Source organism: Phasianus colchicus, chromosome 6 (assembly GCF_987193195.1).
Source record: "Phasianus colchicus chromosome 6, bPhaCol1.hap1.1, whole genome shotgun sequence".
Lineage (NCBI taxonomy): Eukaryota > Metazoa > Chordata > Aves > Galliformes > Phasianidae > Phasianus > Phasianus colchicus.
Genome location: NC_143441.1, coordinates 37,328,015 through 37,355,868, shown reverse-complemented (window position 1 = coordinate 37,355,868; position 27,854 = coordinate 37,328,015). Strand labels below are relative to the sequence as shown.

At 41.5% G+C, this 27,854-nt stretch overlaps 1 protein-coding gene and 1 long non-coding RNA gene across 2 annotated transcripts in view; one reads left to right on the top strand and one right to left on the bottom strand.

Annotated features, from left to right (window-relative positions):
• Positions 1–9,787: 9,787 nt before the first annotated feature.
• GAD2 (glutamate decarboxylase 2) overlaps positions 9,788–27,854 on the bottom strand; it is a 30,918-nt gene continuing 12,851 nt past the window's right edge. Inside the window, exons 8-16 of the mRNA XM_031614432.2 lie at positions 23,879–23,958; positions 21,311–21,365; positions 20,470–20,586; positions 19,623–19,687; positions 15,678–15,756; positions 13,817–13,966; positions 11,973–12,080; positions 10,767–10,856; positions 9,788–10,085 (exon numbers count right to left, since the gene is read on the bottom strand). Coding sequence (XP_031470292.1) covers positions 9,912–10,085; positions 10,767–10,856; positions 11,973–12,080; positions 13,817–13,966; positions 15,678–15,756; positions 19,623–19,687; positions 20,470–20,586; positions 21,311–21,365; positions 23,879–23,958 — 918 coding nt within the window. The 3' untranslated portion in view covers positions 9,788–9,911. The remainder of the gene's footprint in view (positions 10,086–10,766; positions 10,857–11,972; positions 12,081–13,816; positions 13,967–15,677; positions 15,757–19,622; positions 19,688–20,469; positions 20,587–21,310; positions 21,366–23,878; positions 23,959–27,854) is intronic.
• Positions 12,190–17,779, top strand: LOC149917541 (uncharacterized). Its single transcript, XR_016467835.1, has 3 exons — positions 12,190–12,276; positions 12,680–13,423; positions 17,452–17,779. It is a non-coding gene; the product is annotated as an uncharacterized LOC149917541 (long non-coding RNA).

Here is a 27,854-nt window from a genome sequence, read left to right as displayed (position 1 = left end):
ACTGCAATGGCTGTGCTTTCATGCTTTCTGTATAAATTCAAGTTTTGCCCTTGGCTGCAAGAAGCCAAAGATTTACATTAGTGTCATACCACTTTCTGTGCACCTAACTGTTCTCTGTTTTTCTAGCTTGGTGACTGCAAGGGCATCTTTCCTTATGAGTGCCTTGAAGCACCCTCCTTTCTCTATCTGCAATATGAGAAATGTGGGCATTCAAGCAGTTACATTTACAAAAGCTGGAGTTCTCACATTGGAATGCTCAAACTACAGCTGGTTTAACTCTGGTAGTTGGCTGCTTTATACCTAAAGCGCTGCATGCAGCTGGAAGACTTTTGGACACCACTACAGGTGCACACAAGATAGGGCACCTGGCTCAACAGCAGCCTCCTGTGCTCTCTAAGGATGCCCAAAAGCAGTGGCAGCATCCTGCTGGTCCTTCACTGCTTCAGAGCACCACTGAAGAGCAAGGATGTCCCCACAAGCAGCAACTGCTGCACTTAAGAGTGTGTGGCACCCATCATTTTGTCCATTTGCTGTCATGGGCAAAACGATGCAGAAAGAGCGCGTTGATGTGTTTTGTTGCAGGTAATGCACAACTCACAGCCCACGTTCCCATTGACAGGCAGTGCAAGGTGCTAGATAATCCCAAAAGGAAGCTAATTTTAGCAGCAGCATTTTGTTGATCAGGAATTACTTTTTTTTTTTGCTTCCATGATAAAAACTAAAAAGTCCAGTATTTCTCTTCCAAGTCTCTTTGCTCTCTTCATTCTTACATCTTCATTTCTCCCTCTCCATTATTCAAGGCAAAAGTGCTTTCCCTTTTTGTCTGACTACTGAAGATGCCTTCCAATCTCTGGCAACTATCCACATTACCTCATGCACACAACCTGAATACTTACCCTTTTAGGCCTAGAACCAGTCTGCTCACCCTGCAGAGACCTGTAGTACTTTGGCAGCACCTCACCTCTCAAGAAAGCAGATGAATATGCAGTGCTGGCTGCTGCAGGCTGCGGGCTGTGAGGCTGTGGTGAGACCAGTGGTCTCCATGGGGTTTGTCTGCTGGGCTCTGCCTCGCCCCAGGGCTCAACCAATTTGTTAGGAGCCATAAATGGCATCCAAACAGACAAGCATTAGTTCAGGCAGCCCCAACATCCTGTAAGTGATGTGGCTCTTAAACTCAGTCCATGCCCATTTGCAGTCAGTGGGAATTCTGCCATGGACTCAGTCAGAAGCTGGATCAAACACAGCTTGTGTGGAGGTTGTGGGATGTACAGCTCCCTTCTTGTTCTCATGTCTCTTGCATTAGTCAGATCTGAGAATTAAAAAGATTCTCAAATTTTCTTTTGTGTTTTGAAACATTTAATGGTTTAGGAGCTCCGGTGAACTGTCTGGTCAGTGCAGGTAGCAGCAGTTTGGGGAGCTGACAGTTCATAAGGTAAAGGATAATTACTATATTTTCTTGTGTTTGTATTGTGTTGTAACACTGATTGTCTGAGACCTTTACCAAAGAAAAGATATTTCTAACATTGAATTTAAACTTCTCTGCTGGAGTTTTTGATGCATTATTTCTTGTCTGAACCTTCAAGGCCTTAGCAGACCTTATCTGAACCTTATCAGAAACAACTGAAGAAAGATATCCTGGGGTATCCTAACCCCACTATGAGTTGTTTGGAGTAGGAGTGGGCTCAGACTCACTGAATGCCTCACCCCTGTCATCATACCTACTGTACTTTTGTGGGTTGACACAAAAACCTCCTTGGCCATCTGGATGGGTTGGCTCCTACTCATCATGCTGAAGGCCAGCACTTTGGGGAGCTTTTTGGCCACATCCACACCCTAGAGCACCCAGACCATATGTCTTTGGGGTACCATGGGGTAGTCTTGAGACTTAACTATTATTTGTTCTTCACTTGGTCTAAAGTGCAGGAATTGTCATAGAATCATTAAAGCTGGAAAAGACCACTCAGATCATCTAATCCAATCATCAACTCATCACCACCGTGCCCAATAATCATGTCCCTCAGTGCCTCTCAGTTATGAGAGCACTCAGTTGAAGTGTGCAGAATGTCTTTACACACAACACGGGGCTGTTTTTTGTGTACGTGAGGGAGAGCAGGAATATTTTTGAAGCTGCCTGGGCCCATGTAATGTGGAAAAATGTCAAACCTGGTGCAGGCTGCATCTGTGCTGTCTGTTTGGATCAGGCTCTGTGGTGACCTTTTGTGTCAAATGTGACCAGTTCCCACTGAAAAGGATTAGCTGGTTCACTCTAAAAACAAGCCTGGGAGCAAGGGAGGTTACCGACAGTGTGGAAAAAAAGCCAGACTATCTGTGTGGGAGATAGCAAAGCTAGTGATCAATAGCTACAATTTGAGATTCCTACCAGAGTTACTGCACAGAAATCACTCTCAAGAATGATAGTAAGTCATTATTTTCAACTTCATTGCAATTGAGGCATCCAATCACTTAAAGGCTTTTGAGTTTGATTATTTTTATCTTTTTTATCTTTTTTCATGACTGTTGCTAAAGAAAAGAAGAAAAGCGATTGCAAATTGTCATCTGTGGCAGACTTTCAAAAATAAAAGGCAGTTTGTTTCAGAAGCAATGGCTAAGGAAGAGCTGTGCCTACCGTTTGGTTTGCCAGCATTTTACCAACAAGATGTGCTTTGCTCGGTGATGTTCCTGCAGACACAGCTCATAAAAACCTGACACTGTGAATTTAGTGTCAATTGTGAATTAAGAAAAATGGCAAAAGGGGGGGATGAGCCAACACAAATTGAACATATTATGCACAAACAGGCACCAACTACAGTGTTTGCCTCAACTGGTGCTTTTAAGAAATACTGTTAAATCTACATATTATTTTGTGTTTCACTTCCATGTATTTCTTTCAGTTACTGGCATCTACTGAAATTTTAATAAATGTGAAATTTAAATAGGCAAAAATCTTCTTGGTTGTGCCTCTGGAGGAAGCAGTAGCATAGCTCATTTTTACTGAAGGTGAATGGACAGAGTGAGATGCAGAGGTCCTTGTAATATTTCACACCCTGCCATTTATCATTGCCTATTGGATACTAATTCCTGAGGCAGTGTCTGTAGACTGCTAGCAGGAAATGATTATATTTTTATCCAAAGTTTCACTATAGAAAATAATCCAACGGTGATCTTGCAGTCTAAAAATTCCTACCAAAGCTTCTTTCCAGATTTGTCACACATCTGCCTGATAGTAAGAGCTTACCTAAGGCACTCTGCATGTTATTAATATTATCCTCATCAACTCTCATCAGTATCACTGTTAACATGATTTAATTCTCATTCTTGCAAATTGGATGTAGACCGAATTTTCTAGAGAAGCTGCCCAAACATGATGCAAAAATCAAAGGCATAGAAAGTCCACAGCAGGGGAGTGGACTGGATGCTCTTTAATATCCTTTCCAACCTATGTCATTCTATCTTTCTAAGTTCCTAACAAAAGATGGAGAATGTATATGGAAATAAATCCATGACTGGACTGGATCTGTTCTGCTCCCAGACAGAACCTCAGTGCCCATGGCAGGAGGAAGATGCAATATCCCATTCCATCTAGGAAAGATAGCTCTATTAGTCTGCTCACCGGGAATACTCTATGCAAGAGCTGAGCAGAAACATTGCCCTGGTTTCTTTGAGCTTTTTGTAGCGGCGAGGAGTTGTCAGACACCTTGGTGGGAGTCCTGTATATGAACACTAGTGAAAGGAAATGGAGCAGCTCTGGATTCTCTGAAAACTTTGTATTTTGTTCCCTTGTTCTCTCCTGATCAGAAGGAAAAGAGTGGTGGAAGTGAAAAGCTTTAATGTGAGACAAAGTCCTGAGGCAAGCTGTATCCATCAAGCCTCTGCCATGCTTTCAGATCTCATTGTAAGAGCAGTTGCCTCTGACAGAGTGACAGCATTAACTGGCAGAAAGCTTGGGCTTCAGCTGGGTGCCAATGCACTGCAAACAGCAGTGGTTCATCTGAATGGGGAAATTAGCTGCATCAGCTTTTGTAGAGTAAGCCATTTGGCAAGGATCATTGTGGAGCAGCTTCCCATGATGGGCACTGCCTCTGCACAGGAGGGTTCACCTGGGGAGCTCTGTTGGCAGTCCCCTGCTGCACTGCCTCATCGCCCTTTATAGCCTGTCTTTAAAAAGCTGTGGTCTGCAGCTCCCCATTATAACACAAACCATTTCCTTTTAATTTCTCAGAGAAGAAAAGCATGTTTACATCAAGTCCCAAACATCTGTTCTTTCTCCCAGAACTATTTTAATTATTGGAACAGAGATGGATGGGTAGGAAAATAGATGTCTATCTTGCAGGAAGAGCAGAAGTGGGAGAAAATGGAAATGTATGGGATCATATAAAATAATAATAGTATCTTGGTAATGGGGCCAATTATGGATAGCTGTTCTCATACTCCCTGTCCGGCATGCTAGTTTAATGTCCGTTGTGCAGAGTGTAACTTCTGGCTGTCACACATGTAAAATCTTGTACAATCACTGGCCAAGTGCCAGTGTTACACCAGTCACTGCTCCTTGTAATGTGAAATGAAGTGTTTCAGAAGGAGCCATCGCCCAGTTGTGGAGTTTTCAAGCTCTTCAGGTTTGTGAGTCTTTAAAATCTCTCTGCAGGCTGTGAGGACCCCCTTAGAAATCTCATACACTGCAGAGCAGTACACAGAATCACAGAACCACAGAATCATTAAGGTTGGGAAAGACCACTAAGATCATCTAGTCCAACCATCAACTCATCACCACCATACATGAACTTTTTCTCCCCGGTTATCAGTCATAGACCTCTGAGAAATCATCCACGTGGCTTTAAGGTCACAGACTGAGAATGAGTGGTTTTGAGGGCTGGGATTAAACCAGTTCCTATCATGGAACTTAGATGTCTGAAAGCATTTGAAGGATGTGGCACTAGGCATTAGGGGTATTTGTTGTGGAGAGGTGAGATCATTGGAGTTTTCCACCCTTGCTCAACTCGTGACTTTTCTGGGCCTTAAGTAAACAGCCTTTGCTCTGTTCTTGCAATGTGAACTTATGTAACAGATTTTTCATCTTTCTTCCTAATGCAAGAGTTTCAAGGTACATAGGCTTTTATTCTAACACAAAAAAGAAGCACATCATCCTTTTTTCTCTGACTGTAATCTCAGACCCAATTTCTTGCTCCACAGTACACTGTAAAATCTATACACCTGCCTCCTTCTGTGACATAATTAACAGTGCCACAACCCAGAGCCATTCTGTCTTCCCAGTGAGCAGCAAAACCAGCTCTGTAATTCTTCCAGCTGCAGAACCTGGCTTTCCCCTAATGGTCAAATTGTTCCCTTTACTTAAGCTGGTCAGAAAACTGATAATGCAGACATTGTAAGTCTAAGACATTGGCACATTATAGACAGTATCCTGTGGATTTCTATGGGACTCATTTCCTACTTAGGATAATTTTCTGCTTGTCGGTTAGCCTAGCTCTAAGTCAGATGATATAGAAAATTTACCACTACTTGAGTTCTGTCTTGCTTTGTTTCTTCCTTAACCGTGCTGGAATATGAGTTTTAAACAATTAAATTGGTATTTAAATTTGCCATTCTTGGAGCTATGTCTTCAGGGAAGGTAAGGGCTTCTCTCTGGGTCCCTTCTGAAAGCTGTTTATGGAGGACCATATTCACAAGGAACCACAGTCATAGAGGTTGGAGAGCCAACCACCTCATTGGCCATGTCCTTGGATGGTCCAGAAAAGCCTCTCCTACTACCACCTGCCCCTCTGCCTCTCTGGTACTCTGACTAATGTGGCTTCAGGGCTGGGGTTTTGCAGGAGAGCCCATCTATATTTGCTGCTTCTGCATTAGCCTCTCAGTAAGTATTAGTTACTAAATGTCACTTCTCCAGGCAAACACATTGTCAAGAAATCCCTTTAAAAAGATATCTTGCTGTTCTTTGTAGCTACAGACTTCATCACCATGAGCCAGTTCTCGTGCAAAAAGCTCCTCTAGACTCTTCCTCCATCATTTCAGCAGCACTTCTTGGATAGAGTTTTAACTTGCAAGCTGCATTTTTAAAGAAGGTCTCATCAAGTTTTAAAGATGGATGAGATATTCATATACATCTGTGGGAAAGGAGCAAGAGGAATGAGATGGGCAGGATGCAGGTGAAGGATGTTGAGAGGCAGATGCAGCACAGTGAGGTGGAGGGGTGGTTGGAGCATCCTGAGGGAGTGATGGCTCCTGCAACTTTGTGTGAATGCTCAGCAGCATGGGAAGTGGCCAATGGCAGACACAAGCTTGCTGTGAGGTACACTTTCACAATGAGTTTAGTCATCTCCTCTTATAGATCCCTGTTTCTCCCTGTGCAGATGCTTTTCTAGGGGTTTCATGGTAAAGAGCAGGGAAACAGCTAAGCAACTTTAGTTCTGATGTGAGAACTCAAAGGAGAGCAGTCTCAGTGGAGAGTTGTTACCCAGGCTGTTACAGGAACTTCTTGCTCACCAACCTTCCTGCCTTCCCCAGGAGTTGCCAGGAAGTCCCTGATTGCCACAGGCAGATCTGCTCCAATCCCATCTCACAGGGACATGTCACACAGCGTGGGGTGCAACGGGCTTACAGCAAAAACCAGGCTTCATGCACACACACGTGAGAGTAGGCAAAAATGGTAACAGTACTTCCTGTCCCAACACCAACCAAAGAGCTTCATCAGGGCAAGGAGAACATTCACCACCCAGTGTTTCTCACTCTATATCTCCTTATAGAGCTTCTAGCTGAGCCAGGTACTGTGCACAGGCATTCATCTCAAACTCTGCTGCAGACTTACAGAAATAGCAAACAAAATCTCATGTTGAACATAAACATCCTAAATGCTGTATTTTAACAGCATCATTTTCTTTTCTTTCTCTGTATCTATTGTAGTCTGTGCAGCTCTTCAGATGGCGGAAGGAAAATAGGGCAGACAGGTGGCAGATTTTGGAAGAATGAGGCCTTCGGCCAGGGGAGACATGGGGACTCAAATCTTAACTTTTCCATCAGTTGTTTTGTCTTTATTTCATGGCCCTCTTAAAATGTTGCCATTGTATAGCTCATGTTGCCCTGGAAAGCGCCCTGACTGCTTTCACTGCTGTGCTGCAGGCTGATTATGGTTGATGGTTAATTTGGGGATAAGTGCTCGTAGAATGAAAAGACAAAACAAAGCATAAAAAATTATTGAGCTTGTCTGGGGAGAATAAGGCAACTAAATACGTCTTGTAAAGATAAGGTAAAGGAGTAGCAGATGGCAGATTTACACTTTTATGCTGATTCTGAGAATAGCCTCAAAAAGGGTCTGGTGATGAAACTGTTTTTATGTTACAGTAATTAACAGAATGCATTTGCTGCGAAAAAAGAATCCAGAGACACAGAAAGGGGTACAATTAAACATTCTCTTTATTGGGGCCTTGCTCCGAAATGGCACACATGACAAATCTGGTTTTTGCACAGTGCCCATCGGTGCTGCTAATGACAAGACCCACAGCCACATTTTACACTTTTATTTGGATTTAGATCAACAACACAGATAAGATACTTTGGTCAAACACAAGAACAGGTTGCTGTGCCACTCTTTCCTGGCTGCAATAAACATTGTAATGTGGAAAAAAATGCTGGTTCTCCTGGAACACCAAATGTGAATCTTGGTTTGGCACACACAACTAATAAATACATCGTATGCACTTAGTAGTTTAAAACAGAATTGCACATGCAAGATGTAACCAGGCTACTGATCACCTTCACCATTGTCCCCATACTTCTTATGTCTATGCTCTTTGCTTGCCTTTTTCACAGCAAGAAAGGCTGTAATTTGCTGCTCTACTCAGTATCTCAGTGGTTGGACTGGTGGATGTGGCACATTTGGAGTAGGTTACATTGAAGTCCTTCCTGCCACAACTGGCACCTCCTCTACAGAACAAATTGCCACAGTATGCACCATAGGTAGCCATGGCGACACACCCAAATGAGTTGAGGGCTGCCTAAAAGCCCACAAGGAGAGGTTCTTACCAAGCAAAGGTATAGCAGAGGGACTGGCGTAAATGCAGTTCTTACAATATCAAGAGTCAATACTACAACCGCACAAATAATGACATATCAATAATATATTGTACAAGCTTATACAGCAACACATGTTGATTTGCAACATTGTACAGTTTAAATCTAAAGTGCACAGCCTCAATCTGAGGTGACAAAACAGTACTATCAATATAATAAAGGCAACACAATTACAGACACTATTTCCTCTTACTTCACGTCCTCATGATATTACGTTGAATTAATACTTAATTTATTTTAGATTAAATTAAAACCACATTGCACTTGCACTTTTTATTTTCTCTTCAAGTATGTTAGAGCCAGCAAAACAATATTGCTTTACAAACACAAGTTGGCCACGAAGGCAAAGTTAAAACCAAAACTTTTGTAGGGTTATAAATAGACAGACCTGAGCCCCGTAATTCCTACCGACACTTCCAGCTGTTGAAGGGGAAAAGAGGATAAACATCAGCTGCCTTCTCAGAGTCACTGCTAATGGTGAGGAATGGGGCAGCAATGAGTTCTGCAAGAGTCATACCCATGGCTTCTAAGGCTGCTGAGGCTCTGCATGGGCTATTCTAGGCAGATGCGGCCTAAGTTCATTCATTTGCTGACATTTAAAAAGTTGTAGCAAAGGACATAGTCCAGTGTTGGGAGAACCTTTGACAACACAGTTTGTTACTCAACCTCCAACAACCTCAAACAACCTCCAACACTGCCATCTGGATTACGGTCATGTCTAGTTTAGGCCTCGTCCTGCAGACCTGTACATCCATAAGAAGCCTTTCCCCTCTTAATGAAGTTTTCTTTAGAAAGCATTCCAGGCAATTCATATTTTGTACAGTTTTGTACTGCTCAGAGCAGAAATGGTTATGATGTAAGCACTTATTCAGACACGTGACTTTTTGGATAGGCTTTTTTTTACCACAGGACAAAGAAACCATCCAAATACAACCTTATTTCAGTCTTGGTTAGCGCTGTAGATTGATTGTGCGTCTGCTTAGTTAGGCCAAGTGGGAAACATAATTAGGAATAATAGCATCCTATTGTTGTACTGTAATTGATCTTATTAAGTGGTTTTAAGAGCTGCAGTACTCTTGAGGTTTTCCGGTAATCAACCCTGGAGACCTACAATCCATGTGACATGGAGAAATGAGGTATGGGTACCTCTTCAGAATGTATGTGGGCTTATGATTTAAAATAAGCAGTAATAAATACTTGAGGCACCTCCATCAAAAGAAAAAGAATTCTAGTTAATTTTCAGCTTCTGTCCTTGCAGTTTTATAACCCATATAAAACAAAAATATATATTTTACAAAATAGGGTTTATATATATATATATATATTTCCTTTTGTAAAACTATACCTATTTAAATACATTTGAACTACTGTTATAGGTAAATTAGAAATTCTGTTCTAATACTATGAAAAAGGCAAAATACTTCCACTTTTAAACAAACAGCTTGTATGCTCTGTTTCTCACTACCCTCTCCCTATTCCCTTAATTTGATTTTGTCACCATTTGGGGCAAATTTGGCATCATTTGGTCTGACTGCTTTTAATTTAAACTAGTCCCCGTGTTAAAATTTGGGATAAAATTTTAAACATCTTCTGTTCTTCCTCATTTGTTTCAATGCAGCTTTTTTGTGAAGCTAATTATTAACGAGGTATTCTAAAACTCAGGAAAGGACTTTAAAGGAGCCATGTTTTTTTTGATTTTAAACTGTACTCTACTCCAACGCCACAATATAGAAATAGATTTACTTTGGAACAAACTACAAATACATTCGCACAGTTTGTGACAACTTAATTGTCTACTTAGAGGTCCAGGAACAGCCTTTCACACCCGGTTATTATAAATCTTGTCCCAGGCGCTCTATTTCATCAATCAGGAAATCAATGTCCTGATGAGTTGCTGCTGGGTTTGAGATGACCATCCGGAAGAAGTTCACTTTGTCTCCCAGAGGCTGATAGCTCACCATGGTCGTCCCATATTCCATCATCCTTGCTTTTATCACTGGTGCCACCTGCAGTGGTGTTCAACAAGAAGCAGGGGATGATGATGATGATGAATACTATTACTATTATTATAACTAAAAAGCAGATGGGATTTGTTTGTTTTTTTGTTTTTTGTTTTTTTTTTTTTTGTAGGATGAAGAGATGTAAGAAGCTGTTAAGGTGAAAATCAGTCCAATATTGATAAAGCAGTTAACCTCCATTAAGGAATAAATGGCTAAGGAATAAATGGCTCATTTGAAATATACTGGGTTTATCCAGTTTCTTTGTCCTGCTCTTTAAATCACTGGGGAATTTCCCCCCTACTTTCTCAGTTTTGCTCACAGGCAATTAGCACATGGTAACTGGTTCTTGTGGTGCTCAAAACAAGTTGCAATTGTTTTCCATCTTCTTTTTGTATGGCAAAGTGCATACATATTGCTGCATCCGTGGGGCTCATTCATTGCTGTTTACATTAACCTCAGTGAATATACACAGGGTTTCAGTAAGAACTCCAGAGAAGAGGCCAGCTCAAGAATATTGAACTTGGAGGCCAAAGTGAAGTGCCAGACTGCAGCAAGATGACCGTGAAAGTGTCATCTGCCAGAATACAGCCAGCTGACCAGACCCTATGCCCTGAAGATCATTTCTGGGCCTGCCTGCCCGGAAGGTCTTTGCTGCTCAGTGCATGACACCCTGGGGACACTGCTTACCTTCATGAGGCGGCTCATCCTTTCTTCGTTGTCTTCCATGCTGCGCAAGCTGGGAGGTATATACCAGAAGCAGACGTTTGTGTGCTGAGGCTAAGCACAGAATAACAGTGGTTTACACTGTAAGAAATGCTCACAATATCTCAATTGCAATTAAACTCACGCTGTCTCCCCCTCTCATGAATCATATTGTGACAGCAATGAATGGTTTTCATTACTGTGGTCCACTGAGAGTCATCATCGTTATTAATGCAGAAAGGATAATTTTTAGGCAATTTATTTCTAGGATGTCAATTGCAGAAATACATCACCCAGATGTGCAAATATATTTACCCCCTCCTGAGAAGCATCTAGATTTTGTAGGTGCTGTCCCCCAGAGGCTGAAGGGAACGTATGGATAAGGCAAGAGAATATCAGAGATAATTTAGAGGTGAGGACTGTGCCATTTACTGTTATTACATGACAGCATAATGCAGAATCCAGACCTGTAAACAGCAGTCACAGGTGGTATATGAAATAGTCTAACATTTTTGTATATATAATAAAATTTATTACTGCTCTGTTTGATTCCACTATCTTCTGTATTCATATGCATCCTAGTTAGTTTAACTTAATGTGGGAGCACGAAGTGGGAAGGCAGAATCAGCTGACATTTTGTGTATTTTTGCAGTCTCCTAGCAGTTGCTTTCCTTGCTGTGTTTCTCTACGCTGAACATGTGAGCTACAGAAATTCTGACTGCTGTCAGTATCTCTACCAATCATCAGACTCAATGGACCAAATTCAGTGATGATGTGCAAGGTGTGGGAAATAAACTGCATAGCAACATGTTTGAAGGAACATGGTGTCACTGCTGCCACATGAGCCCGAGCAGTACCAGCCTCACGTTGTGCTGCAACCCGCATTCCTAACAGACCCTGGAATTACAAAACAACAGCTGCTTTTTACTGTTTGAAAGCTGGTTCTGACTGTGCGTGTTGTGCTTTATCCTGAGATGTCACTGTTAGGTAAAGTGGGGTGACATTGTACAAACTGGTAAGTTATGCCTCGTCCCTGGGTCCTCTAAGGAAGAAGGTTATCAGCACAATAACAGGTTTTGATACAAGGGCACTGAGTGCTATCACGTGCTGTAGGTTTGACCTGTTGGTAGCGTCCTGGTATCTACAGTAAGTTCAGGTGACCAACTGGAAAAAAGCAGTTATAGTACATACCTTTCCATCAAACACCATTTGATACCCTTCTCTGTTCTTTATTTTGTTGTATAGGTATTCTGCAAGTTCCAAGCACTTATCAATTTGTGCTTCAAATCCTGTGGTTCCCTTTAGAGAAAAGAGAAAAAAAAGAGTGACTGTTCTGTGACCAGACACGGCGAAAGGCCCATGCAACACTCATTAGATAGTGCTCTGACATCAGTATGGGACAGATGAAGGATGCAGTTCTGTCAAGTGAAGGATGCTCTCCTGTGTGCAACTCATGCAGGTCTTGCTACTGGATCCCCTATTGCTACCTCTGCAAGTAAGCCCTTGATGCTAGCTCAGTTCTCAGCAAAACACTGATAGCATTGATGATGAGGGTGCTCTCAGTGGTGGATTTTTCAGAGTTGCCTGGGCTGGCACAAAACTGTGTCTTCACAGGAAGATGCTGAGTTCCACACATGGTGTGTTTCAGACCATTTTCAGAAGAGGGGACTTTAATCTTTGAAAGGTGATGAGATGGGGCTTTTTCCAATAATACATATTTTTTAATTAAACACAAAAATGTGCTTTCTGGGACAAGCCTGATGTCTGTGCAAATGCACATTTTGTTCAAATACTGCCCCACTTCCCTGGTGCTTTCACTCCTTTTATTCTAATTGACACCTCATCAAGTCAGAAGCCATGTCTGTAAGACCCCCACAAATCCTGCTTTTTCTTCTCAGGCAGAAGTCCTAATCATCTGCCTGTGACATCACGATTGTTCCTGCAGTCACCAGCTGAGATGCCACAAATGAAGGATCCAGCTTGAAGAAGGAGGAAGGGGAACCAACAGCTGGAATAAATTTAAACCACTTAGGAAATACACATCCTAGTTTGCAACATTAGTATTACAAGTGGGGTGTGAGAGGAGAAAAAGTACAAGGCATATCGAAAAAACGAGGTTTAAAAGAAAAAATGTCTCTGAGTAATGGAGAGGTATCCTTCCTAAATCTATTCTGGCAGTGCAGAACTGACTTAAAAGCCCGTGTCATTATCCCTCTGTGTACAGAGATTTTGAAAACCAAGTAGAGGTAGGAGCCCCAGGAGAAAAGCCTAGAGCTAAAGAGAGATTTGGCTACAACTGCCTGCAGCCCGGGGATCCCGGTTAGTACAGAAGCTACTGCAGCCACAGCAGCCTGCATCCTCCTCTCTACAGCCCCACACATCCAGCCATACTGCGTGTCTGTCTCTGAATTGTTTGGAGAGCTTTAATGAAGCATTTGAGGATCTTTTAAGGTTTTCTGGAAATGAAAACAGTGATGTCATCTCCTCTGAAAAAACCTGGGGCAACTTCACATAATAAGATTGAGTAAATACAGGGAAGAACTTATTTAGCAACGTTGGACAAGTACAGATGAATTAATCATTAGATCTGGTGATTACATTGAGAACAGATTTTGATGAATTTTCTCCAACTCCTCCAAAAGGTATCTACATATCTCATTTGTAGAACGAAACTACATATTCCAGTCTCAATTTGCCATGCTTAGTTTCTGAATGTCTTTAAAATAAAACATCTTTTTACTTCCAGAAATGGACATAGCAACATTCTTAGATGTATGATTTATGCTGTTAGACTCCTACAGTTACACAAAGCAAATGCTATGCAAAGCCATGGAGTTCAAGTTTCAAAACCACGTGCTCTTCTTTGAAGCTAAACTGTTAAAAGTATAAAAAAGAGAAAACAATAATATTCTTTCTTTCATGTTATATATGGAAAATTCAGGTCAGGTATTTTCTAGCATGATGATTGCAGAAGAGAAACTGGTATCTGGTGTGCATTATTTTACTGCAAACAAGAATACTGCAGGAAGTCCTACCTTTGCCCTCCACATCAGCCAAAGCTTGAAGACATCAACGTGCCGCCCACATTGCAAAGCCTTGTCCCCAGTGTCGTAAGACAGGTCGTAGTGCTTGTCTTGTTGAAAGAGGTAGGACGCATGCATCTGATTGCAGCTCTGCATCAGTCCCTTATCGAAACCGAGATACATAAATGTCATTGTGCCACTCTACTGTTAGAGGGTTGTGTTGGGTAAGGGGCTGCACAGCAGAAAATACAAGCACCCAAATTCAGCATAATATGTGTCCAAGGGCAAGAGAAAGACTGAAAGAAAAGAGGGATACCAAACTTGGTTGCTCAGTGGCCTAAGTCTTTCTCGTCTCATTCAGTGCCGAGGACATGGCGCAGCAATGTGTAAGCCACTCCCAGAGGGAGCCAAGGGTTTTTTTAAATGAACTCTGGACACTATAATTCTCAGCATCATTATGCTTAAGCTCATTTTTGGATCTCACTCTTTGCTCCTTGTCGTGGTTCCTTTACCTCCTTTCCTTGCAAGGCACTTGAAGGAAATGCCTAGCTGACTCAGATCAAGCCAATTTCATGACTAACGTAAAGATTTTCACACCACTTTTCTAATAATTGATTTGGTCTCTAAAATTCTGCTTGTTGTTGCTTTTTTCATTTTTTTAGAGGTGTTGTTCTTATCCCAGAAATCTGCAGTGCTCAGACTGGATGCTTAAATGGCAAGGAAAGCCTTGAAAAAGAGCATATGGACTTGAAAGAGCCAGCTAGAGCTGTTTCTGGGCTGGTAGACACTGTTTAGAGAGCCAGCTCTGTGGGAGGGCCAGCAGCCAACAAGGTGTAGAACCTGGCCCACAAAAACATAAGGTTTCTTTTTAGCTTCTTAAGTGAAATGCAGAAAGTCATGTTCTGGTTCTAGTGCAGTCCTCAACAAAGTTTAAGATAAACCTTGTGGCGGTTGCTGAAAGTGCAATTTCCAGCCCAGTAAGACTCAAAACTTTGCTGTTTATCATTAAATCTAAGCTTTACATATAACTCAAAACTGAGATAGTAAAATGCGGGGGGAGATGTGGAGAAATTGGCTTTCTCTAATCTGAGCCATCTGTTCTCACCAGAGGTCAAGGATGGTACTGACTTCAACCAGGTGGGATTTGTCTCAGAGGACTGACCCAGAGGGCAAATGAAAGCCAGCTTCTCTCTTCTTAAGCACAACCACTTTGTGTACAATCTGTCGTACAGCTGTTAGCAAAACAGCAACCAGCTTTTTGATAGCTGATCTACTAAGTAGTGGTTGTATAGCAGCTGTCCCAGTAACTGATGGTTATATGAAAATTATAGGCTTGAAGGGTAATTCAAGTTCTAGTACTACTTCTTCCAAGTGAACTTAGTCCTCCCTTTTTATTTTCCATATGCCCCAAAGTGGATATATGGATCAGAGCTGGATTGAAATAATTGTCATAAAAGTCTAGAAAGTGTAATGAAGCCCCAATTATGGATGAAATATCATACTGCATTCATACCACAGCATTCACCCTAAGAGGATGGGATTTTGCCTGCAGCTATGTTTTACACCACACAGAAACCAGCAGGGTTACACAGCTATGCACTTACAACTTTACTACAGGCATTCTGAATGCAAAGCCACAATACTGTAAAGGTACTGCCATTAATTAGATCTATCTTTTCTGGTAGACAGCTGCTTTAATTCCCTTTTACACTCGCAACTCTCAGCCTTTGAGTAGAGCTGTTTCTCAGTTTCTTTTATAACCCTCATCACATTAGCCAATTATTAGCTATGACACATGTATGAAGAAAACATCCAGGACTGTCAGAAGCAAAATGTCAGACAGGGCCAGAGCAGCAAGGATTTTGGGACGTACCTCTTCCCTCACTAGCAGGGCTGAACACTGCAGTGGGACTCCCATCATCTTGTGAGGGTTCCAGGTCACCGAGTTGGCCCTGTGACAGAAAACCACGTGAAGCTCAGACACTGTTCCACTGCAGTGAAACCACAGTGAATGGTTCCACCAGTGAAACCATTTAGTAATGGTCAGAATAATAATGAACAAGGAGCAAAGCACACCTTCTTCTTTTGTTTGAGGAAGCAAAGCTGAAAGTAATCTCGGCTGAGAGTAAGAAAGCAATGCCTTCCTCAGGGACCTAGCTCTGGATTGTTTTTGGATGGCCATTTTGGCAACTTATCACAGGATGATAAGTTGCTCTATCCACTACACCTGATTAGTATTAATCCTTCCAGAGAGTCATCTATCCTTTGTAAACACAAGCTAAACTTCTCAAGAACACTCACTTGACTGATGAACTTTCTAAAAGCAGAAGGCCTTCAGAGCAAATACGCAGACAAGAGCTGGTAAAATAGCAGATTCCTTCCCAGTGATTTCAGTATCAGTAAGATTTTAGTAACTGATTCACACAGGTATTTTTTGTATTTTTGAAAATTCCTTTGCATATTTCTGGGTACCTCTAAGTCTCTGACTAGTTTGGAAAACCTGACCAGAAGTAACTTTTATCATTGTGTTGGTAATTTTCACAGCTCCTTTCATTTCAGTTTGGGTAATTCACACTGGAGAATCAAGTACAAAATTACCACAGCGATAAACACAGAAATAATTCAGCTTTCTACTGAGGAGCCTGAGCCCAACTCCCCTCAGGACATATGCTCTACAAAAACAGCAGTCAGCCCAGGTCTTGTGAAGAAACAGGGTGCTGTCACAGTACAGACCAGAGAAGAGCCATTTGGGACTGTGGCAAGTGCTGTACGGCAGACCGTCCAGTAACAATGTTTACTGTTTCAATTTTGTGTTATGCTTGACTCTCTATTTGCTAATTACTATTATTACATATGATGACTGGCTGATAAATGTATACATTTGCATCCTATTTGGCAAGCTGACAAGGATGCACAGAGCACGTGATTTTGTGTAGCGCAGTGATTTGAGTTTTGACAGTGTAAACTGCTATAAATGAGTTAACTGGCCATGTAAGCACTTAAAGGACTCAGGATGCACTTATAGGTAACGTTTATGTGAACAGAAGTGAGCATGTGAGAATGTGGCAGTATTTTCCTTCATAGATTTGGAGACAGTGTTATAGGTTTATGCTTGTCCTTATCATTTCCTACCAAATTGCTCTCACTTCTTCAAAGCAAGCAACTCCAAAATGCACAGGGACATTGTGCAACACTTCTGTGCCTTCTTCTCTGCTGTTTAAATGGGACTTCGTAAGTGCTTGATGCAAAAACTGTAGGTAATAGTCTTCCAGAGGCAACATCTGGCCACTTGGCTTGGCTTCATGAATAGTTGGCAGCTTTTAATCAGCTCAGAGTCAGCCATCTGATTACAACATCAGAGCTAATGATTCTGAATATGCAGGTCCATGAATTTCCTTTGATATGGTACTTTTTCATTTTTATCTGTGTCTGTGCTGAATCAGGCAAAAATCCTTCAAGAGATCTGTAGGTAACAGTAGTGGTATAGGTTTTCTTAGAAGGATTATTTACTGACAACAGCCAGATGTTAATTATCTGTCTAAAAAATTCAATTTACCCTAGGGTCATTTATTTCCCCAGATTTATCCCAACTGCATCCAGAAAAATATAATAATTATCCAAAATAATTTTCATTTGTTTTTCAACAGTTTTTCTGGGCTTGAGCCGTCAGTATATGCTTGAAGAAACTGCTGACTGCAAGAAACAGCAAAGGAAAGCTGTGTGGATCCACAGATGTTTTTCTAAAACATCTCATGCTCCCCAAAATAACTGCGCACCAAGCACCTTTGTGATTTTTTTTACTATGGTTCATAGAGAGAAAAAAAAGCAGAAAAGTCTTCCTTTGGAGATTCCAAACAGATGACATGAGAGATTCAGGACTGGCAGAATTTGGGGCTCAGCCATCATTAAAACCAGACCAGGATGCTCTCACTGGCCAGCCGCAGCTCTGGGAAGGATGCCCGGACTGAGCACAGCATTTATCCAGCTGCAGGCATGATCTTCTCACATAGCTCTCACCGCTGTCCAGGCCCTGGGAGTGGGGCACCAGGCTGCATGTCCTGATGGTGGTCAGACCTATCTGCTCCAGACACATGCTTCCTTCAGGTGCTCTTCAAAATGTGCCATGCAGAGCCTACAGGGGATGGTAAGGATGGCTTTGCAGCTCCTCTGTGTTTGATGTTTTTTTCTGGACTGCCTGTTACCAGAAGGATGGGAATACTTGGAGCAAGAGTCCTTCATTCAGTGGTCCCTTTTTACAATCAAAAAATTCTTTGAGTTGAAACGGAACTTCAAAGGTCATCTTGTCCAACTCTCCTGCAATTAACAGGGACATTTTGTTCCTTCTTGTTCCTTCCTCTCCCATGAAACACACGTAACAGCCCCAGTTCTATTCAGACCTTAACGCACCATGAAATGGAACTGCCCATAGAAATTGGATCTGGTAAGCCTCCTCTAGAAGCATCCACATTTGAAATCTGGACAAATTGAAGTGCAGGGAAACAGGACTGGAAATGACAAGCTTTGTTAGTTCCTCACTTGGCACATGGAGATGGTGCTTACCAAGCCTGGAGAAATTCTGGACCTAAAGCATCCTGCTTGGAAAATTCTCCAATGTGGGTTCAACCTGAACTTCTAGTTCCCAAAGAATTTTGACAGCAGTTTGTGTGGAAAACACTTTTTTTCCAAACTCTATCCTTGCAGACAACTGTTCAGATTTTTTTAATGCATTGGGTATTTGGATGTATGTCCTTTTAAAGTACAATATATAAATCTGGAGTACTGGAGGCAGTCTTAACTAAAGTATATCAAATTCATAGAACCATTGTCTGCTTTCCAAATTTTGCATGTGAGATAGATACATGATAATAGGAATAGGTTGAAGAATTCATCTGTAATTTTAATCAACAATTTGATTTAGAGATAAAAAAGGAAGGAGGGGGGTATGATTTAATCAGTTTTGGAAAATATACAAATGTGAGAGGACTCCAAGTACCCAGCGTACTGTCTCTAGTAAGTGGCCTAAATAGATGCCCGGAAGAATATAAAACAGGGCAAGCATATGAGAACTTCCTCGAAATACTCCTCAAGCCTCATGTCACTTTGTGGCTCCCTCAAGTCCTGAATGGTTTTTGTTTTTCCTCCCTTGAACTCAGGTAAATCTTAACATTCCATGGCAAGGAGATCCATAGCACAACTAAAAGTTTCTGGGCAAGTTTCTGTGAGTTTAAGTGCAGTCTTTTCAGCTACAGCCAAGCTACATTGCTATCATTTATGTTCAGCTGTGTGTACATGTAATGTTGATGAGCTCAGGACTGCAAATGTGTATATCTAGACGTCATTAGCACAGCTGGGAGGTGACATTCCTTCCAGAAGTGATGGAGCAGTGGCTGGTGACTGTCCTAACAGTGTCCCAGCTGCAGATGCACCCATCCACTTTTTATACTGAGACCTCAGCAGGCAAACCCTCCAACATTCATGACAGAGAAATACAAGTGCTAATTCATTTTGGACAGGGAATCAAAGGATGCTGCAGAAACCATTCTGAACCCCAGAATGCATGCTGGAATGAATAAAAACACAAACAAGAAATGTCTGCTGCTTGCATTACGAAGCACAGTGCTACCACACTGTAACACTGAACAAAGGCACAGAGCAGTGCCGCTTCACCTGGAAGGGCAGGCTGCATAATTCCTTCCCTCTGTATCCTGGAGATAACAGAGCCTGATTTTTATTTGTGTTTACAGATACTGCTATGGTAATCACAAGTGTGCTAAAATGCATTTAATAAATGTGCTTAATTAGCACTAATAAATCATACCTTTCAACACCATTTAGCTTCCATTTGTGCTTCCTTGACATCAGCAGCCCACCACCCCACGCTCCCTACAAGGCAAGATACATTATCTTAATGAGAGGACACCTCTGCATTTCTCCAGAATGACATCTGTGAGCAGACCTGCCTGCCTTCTCCCATTTGCTTTTGCTTACAGAGATCTAGGACAGATAGACATTTTGTGTGGCTGAGCAGTAGTTGAAGGCAAACATGAATTCTTAAATTGGAATGATTTGGGCTGACAAAGTAATCAAAAGCATGATAGTCAGCCCTATGGAAATTCAACTACTAAGCTTTCTTGGAAAAAAAGATCTTGCAAAAATGACATAAGATCCATTCCAGGGCTGAAAGATGATCCTTCAGAAAGATTTATTTGCAAGAACCCAGATAAAACTGAGCAAAACAGCCAATCTAATAAATCTCTTTAGCATCTGGATTAATCTGCTGGGCAATTTGGGGTGCTTACTCCAGAAAAAAATGTAGACTTCTTCTTATGTATTTATTTTGCAGCTGCTGCAGAAATGGAGCCAATGCACATTATGGTTCTTATGGATTTTTGGACTAGTGATATTTAAAGATGAAGCTGAAGGCCCAAAGCACTCTAAATAGGTCATCCATCTTAAGCATGCCATTTACTGTGAGTACTGCACAGTCACAGCTCCTGTTACGTCCTCTTGACCCGAGCCTGTCAGAGGACTGGGAAGTCAGCACTTGGATAACAGACTTAATTACAGAAACCAAATATGATGGTTTTGTAAAAAAAAATAAAACATTCATGCTTACATGCCTTGGAATCTGCCTCCCTCACCCACCCTCCCACGCTGATACTTACATCCACGTGCATCCAGATTTTGTACTTCTTGCAGATGTCTGCAATAGCTATGAGTGGGTCAAAGGCCCCATACACTGTTGTTCCAGCTGTGGCACTCACTAGAAAAGGAACAAATCCCTACAAGAAAGCACAGAGGCATTTGGCAAAGTCACACAGCAGCAGCCCCAACTCCTCCTGGGAGCTGGCATTGCTCTGATGGCTGCCTGCACAACGAGCCCACAAGTGGCTCCTAGAGGACACAGTTGCTGTATCACAGGGTTTTTTGTTAATTTAGATACTAGTGATATTACAGTTTCTACCTTAAGGTGGCAGCAAACTTCCAAACCAGCCTCCTCCATTTATTTAAGATGCAGGAGACAGGCAAGGGCTCAAAGGAACAGTTCTGCTCCCTGTCACCTAGCCAAAACAAAAGGAGCTGCTCAATGTAACGTCGTGTAAAGCAAATCTTATCTGCAAGGCACCTCGGTGCCCAAGGACCATCTCTTGGACTCCTGTTGCTAAATGCTGTGCATCACTGAGGAGCACACAGTCACCTGGATTTTGCACTGCGAGTCCTTGAGTATGCAGAAACTTGCACCAGTGTTTTGTTTTCAATTCATTTTCTGTTGATTTCATAAACAATACTCAGAGCAGTAAATGGTGCCTATATTTATTTGCTGAACTGGGGCTTAAACAATCAGAAGTGTCTGAACTTCATTTTGCAAAAGGAAATGCAGCGTCAGGAGATCTGGGCGGAGCTTTACTGCCAAACCAACTGGCTGTATCGGTATGGTGTTTCTTCACTTTTGTTTTTGTTTTGCTGGGGGAAGCAGAAATGCGGGTAAGCTTAATAGTAACTTACTTTTTGTTTGGCCTCAAGAATTCTTCTTTCAAGGTCTGATGGAATCATTTTCCCTCTGGGAAAAAGAGAGTTATATTAGAAATTTGGTCTTGAAATCATCTTTTGCTGTTACTTCTTCACTTAAGGCTAAACCCAAAAAGGAACAAAGCAACATTTTTGCCTGCAGCTTATGAGGCAGATAGACTCTGTCCATTAGCCTACATTTTCAGTCTGCTTACTTTTTCAAGTGATCTGCATCAACATGGTGATGGCAACAAGACACTCACAGTCGCCTCCCGTTAAAGACTGAGGCAGCTCCCCGGAGCCCCCCGTCCTGTTGGAGGTTGCAGCTCTGGGAACTGCTCCTGCTCCCAAGCAAGGGGCTCAGCCCAGGCTCCCAAGATGCTCCCTGGGTGCCAAACCCCTCTTAGCAGACACAAAAAATGCTGGCTGAGCTGCACGGCCCCAGGTCTGTGACAGCTTCAGTGTAAGCAGCACTCTCCATGTTCTGGTCCCAGGGACAGGCTCATTTCAGGGTGACTGCTCAGAGTTACTGGTGCATTACATGTACGTTTGCTTGAAGCAAGATGTGAGACGAAGCAACCAGTCCAGACTCGGATGCACTGCCAAGCACTGCATTGGCTCCGTGCCGTATTTGCAACACATTTAAAACGAACCATTTGCCTGGGATTCAGACTCAGTGGTAACAGGCTTGAAGGCCAATTTATAAAATCCCGTAAATGAATTAGATGCAAGGTAAAACAGAGCTGATACTGAACACTGAGGTTGCATTTCTTTGCTTCAGGCACAAGCAAGACTGGCTAAGAGAGAATATACATAATGGTAACACAAATATGACAGCTCCCCATATTATAGGAATAAATTCATCAGTGGGTCTAAGTGTTGTCCATTTACATTTATCTTTATATAATTACATACATATATACTTTGAAGGACTTCCTAGTTCTTAGTATAGACAGCATCTCTTTCCTTTCAGTACAGGCATAATTTGTATTTCTTCTTGTTATTAAAAAAAAGAATGACTTCTACTAAAGCTCAAAATAGCACTTTGAGGAAAACAAAACTACAATTTTTAGATTTAGTTTTGAAAAAAAAAAAAACAACCACACATTTACACAGTCCCATGAAACAGCAAAACCAGACAGACTTGCTGGAAAGTGCATCAGGGTGGGGAGGAAAGAAGCTGCCAAGAAGGATGCTTGGTTACGCTGAAGATGTTGAAAAGATCTTATGGTGCTCCTTCACGCTCCTACAAGTCTACATCTTCACTAACCCATGTCAAGCACCAACAGCTTGTTCTGTGCCAGCAGCATCTACTGGGATTTGCTGAGAATTGCAGTAATCTCATTGTGTATTTCAGGGTGGGCTGGATAAGTGGATAAGTGGTCTTCACAGAAAAAAAAACATCAAGTTGAATTTGCGCAAGAAGAAAAGGAAACCATGACATCACTGACGCAAGTCTGTCTGTAGCGAGTAGAAACAATCAGGTTTATTCTGATGCATGTTGGATGTTGTCATTAATTCCTCGTCAAGCTTTGTTCAGTTTTTTGTCAATAAAGAGATACTAAGCCCACAGATCAACCTGCATTGAGGCATTGTGATTGGCACTGTAAGTTGCTTAATTTGGTGTTCAACTATTATAGAGGTTGCAAAAAATTTTCATTGCAGGAAAACTTTCCATTTAAGCTGGAGTCATAAACACTTCAATACCTTATAACAATGATATTTGGACTGACTGCAAGATAATATTTTACTGAAAAGCTTCTCAATAGAATGGATGTGGATTTTTTATTTTACATTTGTCTCAGAGGATGTGCACTTTCCTAGTAAATTGCAAATCTTCATCAAATCAAGTTCATTTTGTTAATGTTTCTTTGCTTTCACAAAATGGGTTTTGGTAACCTTTTAGTTGGGTGAGTTAAGACTTCATCTACCACCAGTTTTGTGGCGTCTAAAGAACTGCATGCAGCCTGCTGTGCTACTCCTTTCCATGGGTCATCCCCTTGTTGAGCCATGCTGCCTATGGTTCTGGAAATACCCTTCACAGAACTGACTGCACATCCCACTGCAAGGGGCAGCTTCCCACTGGGAAATGCCATCCAGCCTAAAAGGACGGTGGGGTCACAAAGTAATACAATTACATTAGCAAATGCTCCTCAATATTTCACTCCTTTAAAATGCTCATTTCAGCTAATTTCAGTGAACCAAAATGCAAGAGCATCTTTCCTAAGAAAGCCCCTTTGTGGTTTCTCACCGGAATGTGCAAATATATGTAAAGATTGTTAGTTCAACTTTTTGTTTCACTTCAGGAAGAGATGAAAAAGAAATATGAAAAATCCTTGAGGAAGAGAACTTCAAGATTTTTTATCAGCTCCAAAAAATGATTCATTAAGAAACTACAACTACAGTCCCTCAAGTGGGATAAATCACTGCAAGGCTGACTGAAGATGATAGCTCTATATAGTGTCATACTGTTGACTATATCCTACATGCTCTCTCCATGCTAAGCACCTGGTGATGCTCTTCTATGTACCAACAGAAGGAATAGCATTTGGCATCTTTACTTACCTTTCATCGCATCTAATCAGAATCACACTATCTGTACCAATACCCAAGGCTGCAGCTCCTTTTTTCACAGAAAAGTGACTCTGAAAAAAACAAATTTTGTTATTATTTATTGTTTTTATTACTATTTCCTATCCAACTTAATGAAACACTACGCTCCTGCAAGCCCTTCCGCAAGATGTTCCGTATAGGCAATAATTCTAGTCATAGACTTTGAAAACTGATCACTGTAATTTCAGGCTTCGTATCAGGTCACTACAGCTTATTAGAGCAACAGCAATCACTGGATTTACTTCTGGAATATTAAATGCACAGTTGTGGCTGGTGAGGGACCCAAATTCTGTCCTAGATGCACACCTGCACCACCTTTTGCTCGTACATACTGAGCAGCAAATTTGATTCACCAAAACAACAACTTCTTCAGATAATTCATCTAGTTTGTGGCACCAAGAGTGATGTGCTTCTGCTGTGTAACTTCTGGCCAAATAACAGACTGAGAGAAATTGAGAGAGAGAGCCTAATTGTGATCTCATGCCAGTGAAAGTTAGCTAGTTACAACTCCCATTAATAGACTTAGCTACTGTAGTTTAAGATCAGGTCTGGGCTATTATATTGCTAAATCTATTACCTAATCTGTATGGTAAAACATGGAAGTTATATAGTAGGGAGCAAGTCAGCCTAATTTTCTCTTCCTCACATTAACTCCTATTAGTTCATAATTCTAATTCAAATCCTAATGATTAAGATCATGAAATAGTTTTATATCAGATTTTATCACTAAGAATCAGATTTTTTATTAAATGAAATCCAACTGTAGCAGTACTGTCCAAACAAATTCTTTGTGTACAACACAGCAGGGTTAGCTCAGGAGATAACACACACAAAAAAAAAAAAAAAAAAAAAATCAATGAAAAAATCTAGTAAGGCTTTTTTAGGTGCCCAAGAAGTTAAAGAAAGGAAGACAGCCCATCCTCCTGCCAGTGCAGGAGTGAAGAAGCATACCAGAACGCAAAGGAGTAATCACCACTGCTGTATCAACTGAATACTTGGCTTCAACAGTACTGCAATCATCAGAGTGATGTATGGAAAGAGCTGAATGTGGTGGTTATGTGTAAGCATCACCTACAGACCTTCAAGTCATTGGGACTGCACAGAGCACTTAACAGCCCCATATAACAATGAGCCCTTTGGGAGAAATGAACGTCAAATGTACACCAGCTTTAAGACAGAGAGGGAGAAGAGTTGAACTGTAATATGTGCCTTGAACTTAATATGCAAAAAAACAACTGTGCTTTAAAAACAACTAAGGGGTAATTTTCATTAATAGTCCCGACTACTCTGCTTAAGGTTGCTCTATATTCCATACTACTTAAAACAGATTTACTACTGTCATTTCCCTTTTTTCTAATAGAAAATAGAACTATCCCAAGTGCCTTTAAAAGGAAATACAGATTGGAACAGTTTACTACGAGGAAGAAAATTAAGCCCATGTGCTCAAAGGCATCCACTGGAAAAAAGCCAAGCTCAGCTGCCTCATTGAGAAGTCTCATGGCACTGTTAACACAGCGCTGGGAATAAAATGAATATACTGCTGATATCTCAGATGCCTGAAGGCTTTTTACATGCTGAAGGGAATTCAGCAGTTAGGAACCAAAATAGGAGGAAGAAGAAAATACAGAAGGTAATACAATTTCTAAGCAAACTTTGAATATGAAATTGCTCAATCTGTGTACGCAGGCGCAGACATATAGATTGCTGTTAGATTTTTGTGTCTCACGGAAACATCAGAGGAATCACAACCACCTGAATGGCTCTAAAAGAGCCAGAATGAAATTAATCATGCAAAAAATACAGTTGTAGGAGCAAAAAAAACATTTCAAATGATGATGATTATTAAACTCTGTTTTAGAATTTCTGGGACAATACTGGCAAATGGCTGTCTGCATAACTACAGGCATATGTAGAAGAATGTACAGATCTAAGAGAAGGCTAGATATGCAGAAACAGCCCTGGTTAAACAGAACTGCTGATGGATTTGGCTGGGCTAACAGTGAGAAGGATATCAAATCTAAAAAAGTAACCCTTTGTAGAATGTGGGGGCTGCAGCCCGTAGTGTATCACTCTGGCTGTGTAGGAGCCAGTTGAAATCCTGTGGTGGGAGAATGAGGGTCAAAAGGGGAGGACAGGACAGTCTGCCTCATGCCAGCCCTGAATCAAAAACCAGGCTGGGAGAAGTCGGCAGGACTGCAGTTCCATCTCTGTCTTCTGCTTGCCAGACAGAAGGACATGTGAGTGTGTGCAGGCTGTCACACACCCCAACACCTTCCTCTGCACTCACCTGGAAGACCACGCACACACACTCAGAAGAGAACTTCAATTTCTGCCTGGGAAGAAATACAGCTGAAATTCAGTGGTGAATGAGGAGGAGGTTTTACTCAACCTTAATGACAAAAGTGTATTAATGGTCAGAAAAAAAAAAAAAAGAAAAAAAAGAAAAAGAAGAGGTGACTGAGCCAGGTAAATCATCCCTCTGTCTGAAATGTCAACTGTTGTAGGGAACAAGCCCAATAGTCATTTTTTCATAGTGAGCATTGTAACATCAAAACACACTCAAATTTATTACAGGTGCAGTAATGCAATAAGCCTGTTGGAAAAAGGAAAATTTGGTGCTGCTCAAAATGCTTTGATTTTGAAAAGCATGCCTTTCTTGCCTTGAATGAATGGTGCTTTAGCGTGCAGATGCTTCTATTTTTACAGCTTGCTAAATTATTCGCTCATCACCTGGCATGGCTGAAGCTGTCAGAAGAGCCATCCTCGTGCCATGGGCCCAGAGGCCACAGCTGGTTTTTCAGACTGCAGCTTCTCCCTGCTCACATAAATTCAGAGTGACGTGAACTCCCAGACGCTGAGCAAGCCGAGCCACCAGCAGCCAGTACCTCCCTGAAGGCTGCAGGTTGGGTTGCTGCACTCTGGTGCTCTGCAGACCAGGACGCTCAGCCTCACCCCACCAGCAGAGCAGGCAAACATGTTTTCCTCTTCACCTCCCTTGGACATGAAACAATGTGAGATTCCTCTTTATTTTAACCATCTCAGAACGTGTGCCTGGTAACTGCCTGGGCTTCCTCAACAGTGGGGAAGAAAAGAGTACATCTGCTGCATCCCCAAGCCTTGGGCACCCATTTTACAGAAGGATGAACTGTCTTCTGCAGATTTCTCTTTTGATTGGCTATAAAAAGTGCACAGACTAACTCAGAATATCTGTTTACACTTTTGGTGATTAAAATGAAGCAGCATGAATCCTATCTCTAAAGTCCAATCGTAAGCTATAGCTTTTCCTTCAGTTATTTACAAAAAATTATACTGTGCCCCATCACATTTTAAATACACCATAACAACAGATGTTTGCTATTGTTTACTTCAGCTACTGCTACTCCATTTTTAACTTATTTGTCAATGGCAGGAAAGAAATTAACATTATTAATGTTTCTGCATAGCATACTCATATCCTGATCTTCAGCATTTTTGAAAGATGTAATAGTGTTTGGATGTGGTGCTCAGGGACATGATTTAGTGGAAGGTTGTTAGAATTAGGGTAGTATGATTAGGTTGTGGTTGGACTCGATGATCTTTAAGGTCTTTTCCAACCTGAGTGATCCTATGATTCTAAGACTCACAACCCTTTTTCTTTTCCTGTGCTGACAGTTTTATAGTATTGTCTGAGGATGAGAAGTGCTGCTCTGAGCTCACAAGGATTCTGTGGCAATGCAGAAGTCCCAAGATACTGACCAGAAGAAGGATTAGACCTAATGTCAAATGTCTTCCCTGGAAGAGGCTGCTCTTTACATTGCTCTTCTGCAAGGTGATTTTACTTTCATTTGAAAGGAAAATTCAACTTAAATTAAGGTGCTCTTCCTGTAATACCAACTTTTCCACTGTCTCCCTCTGGCTTCGAATACCCCAAAGCAAAGCTTTTATGGTT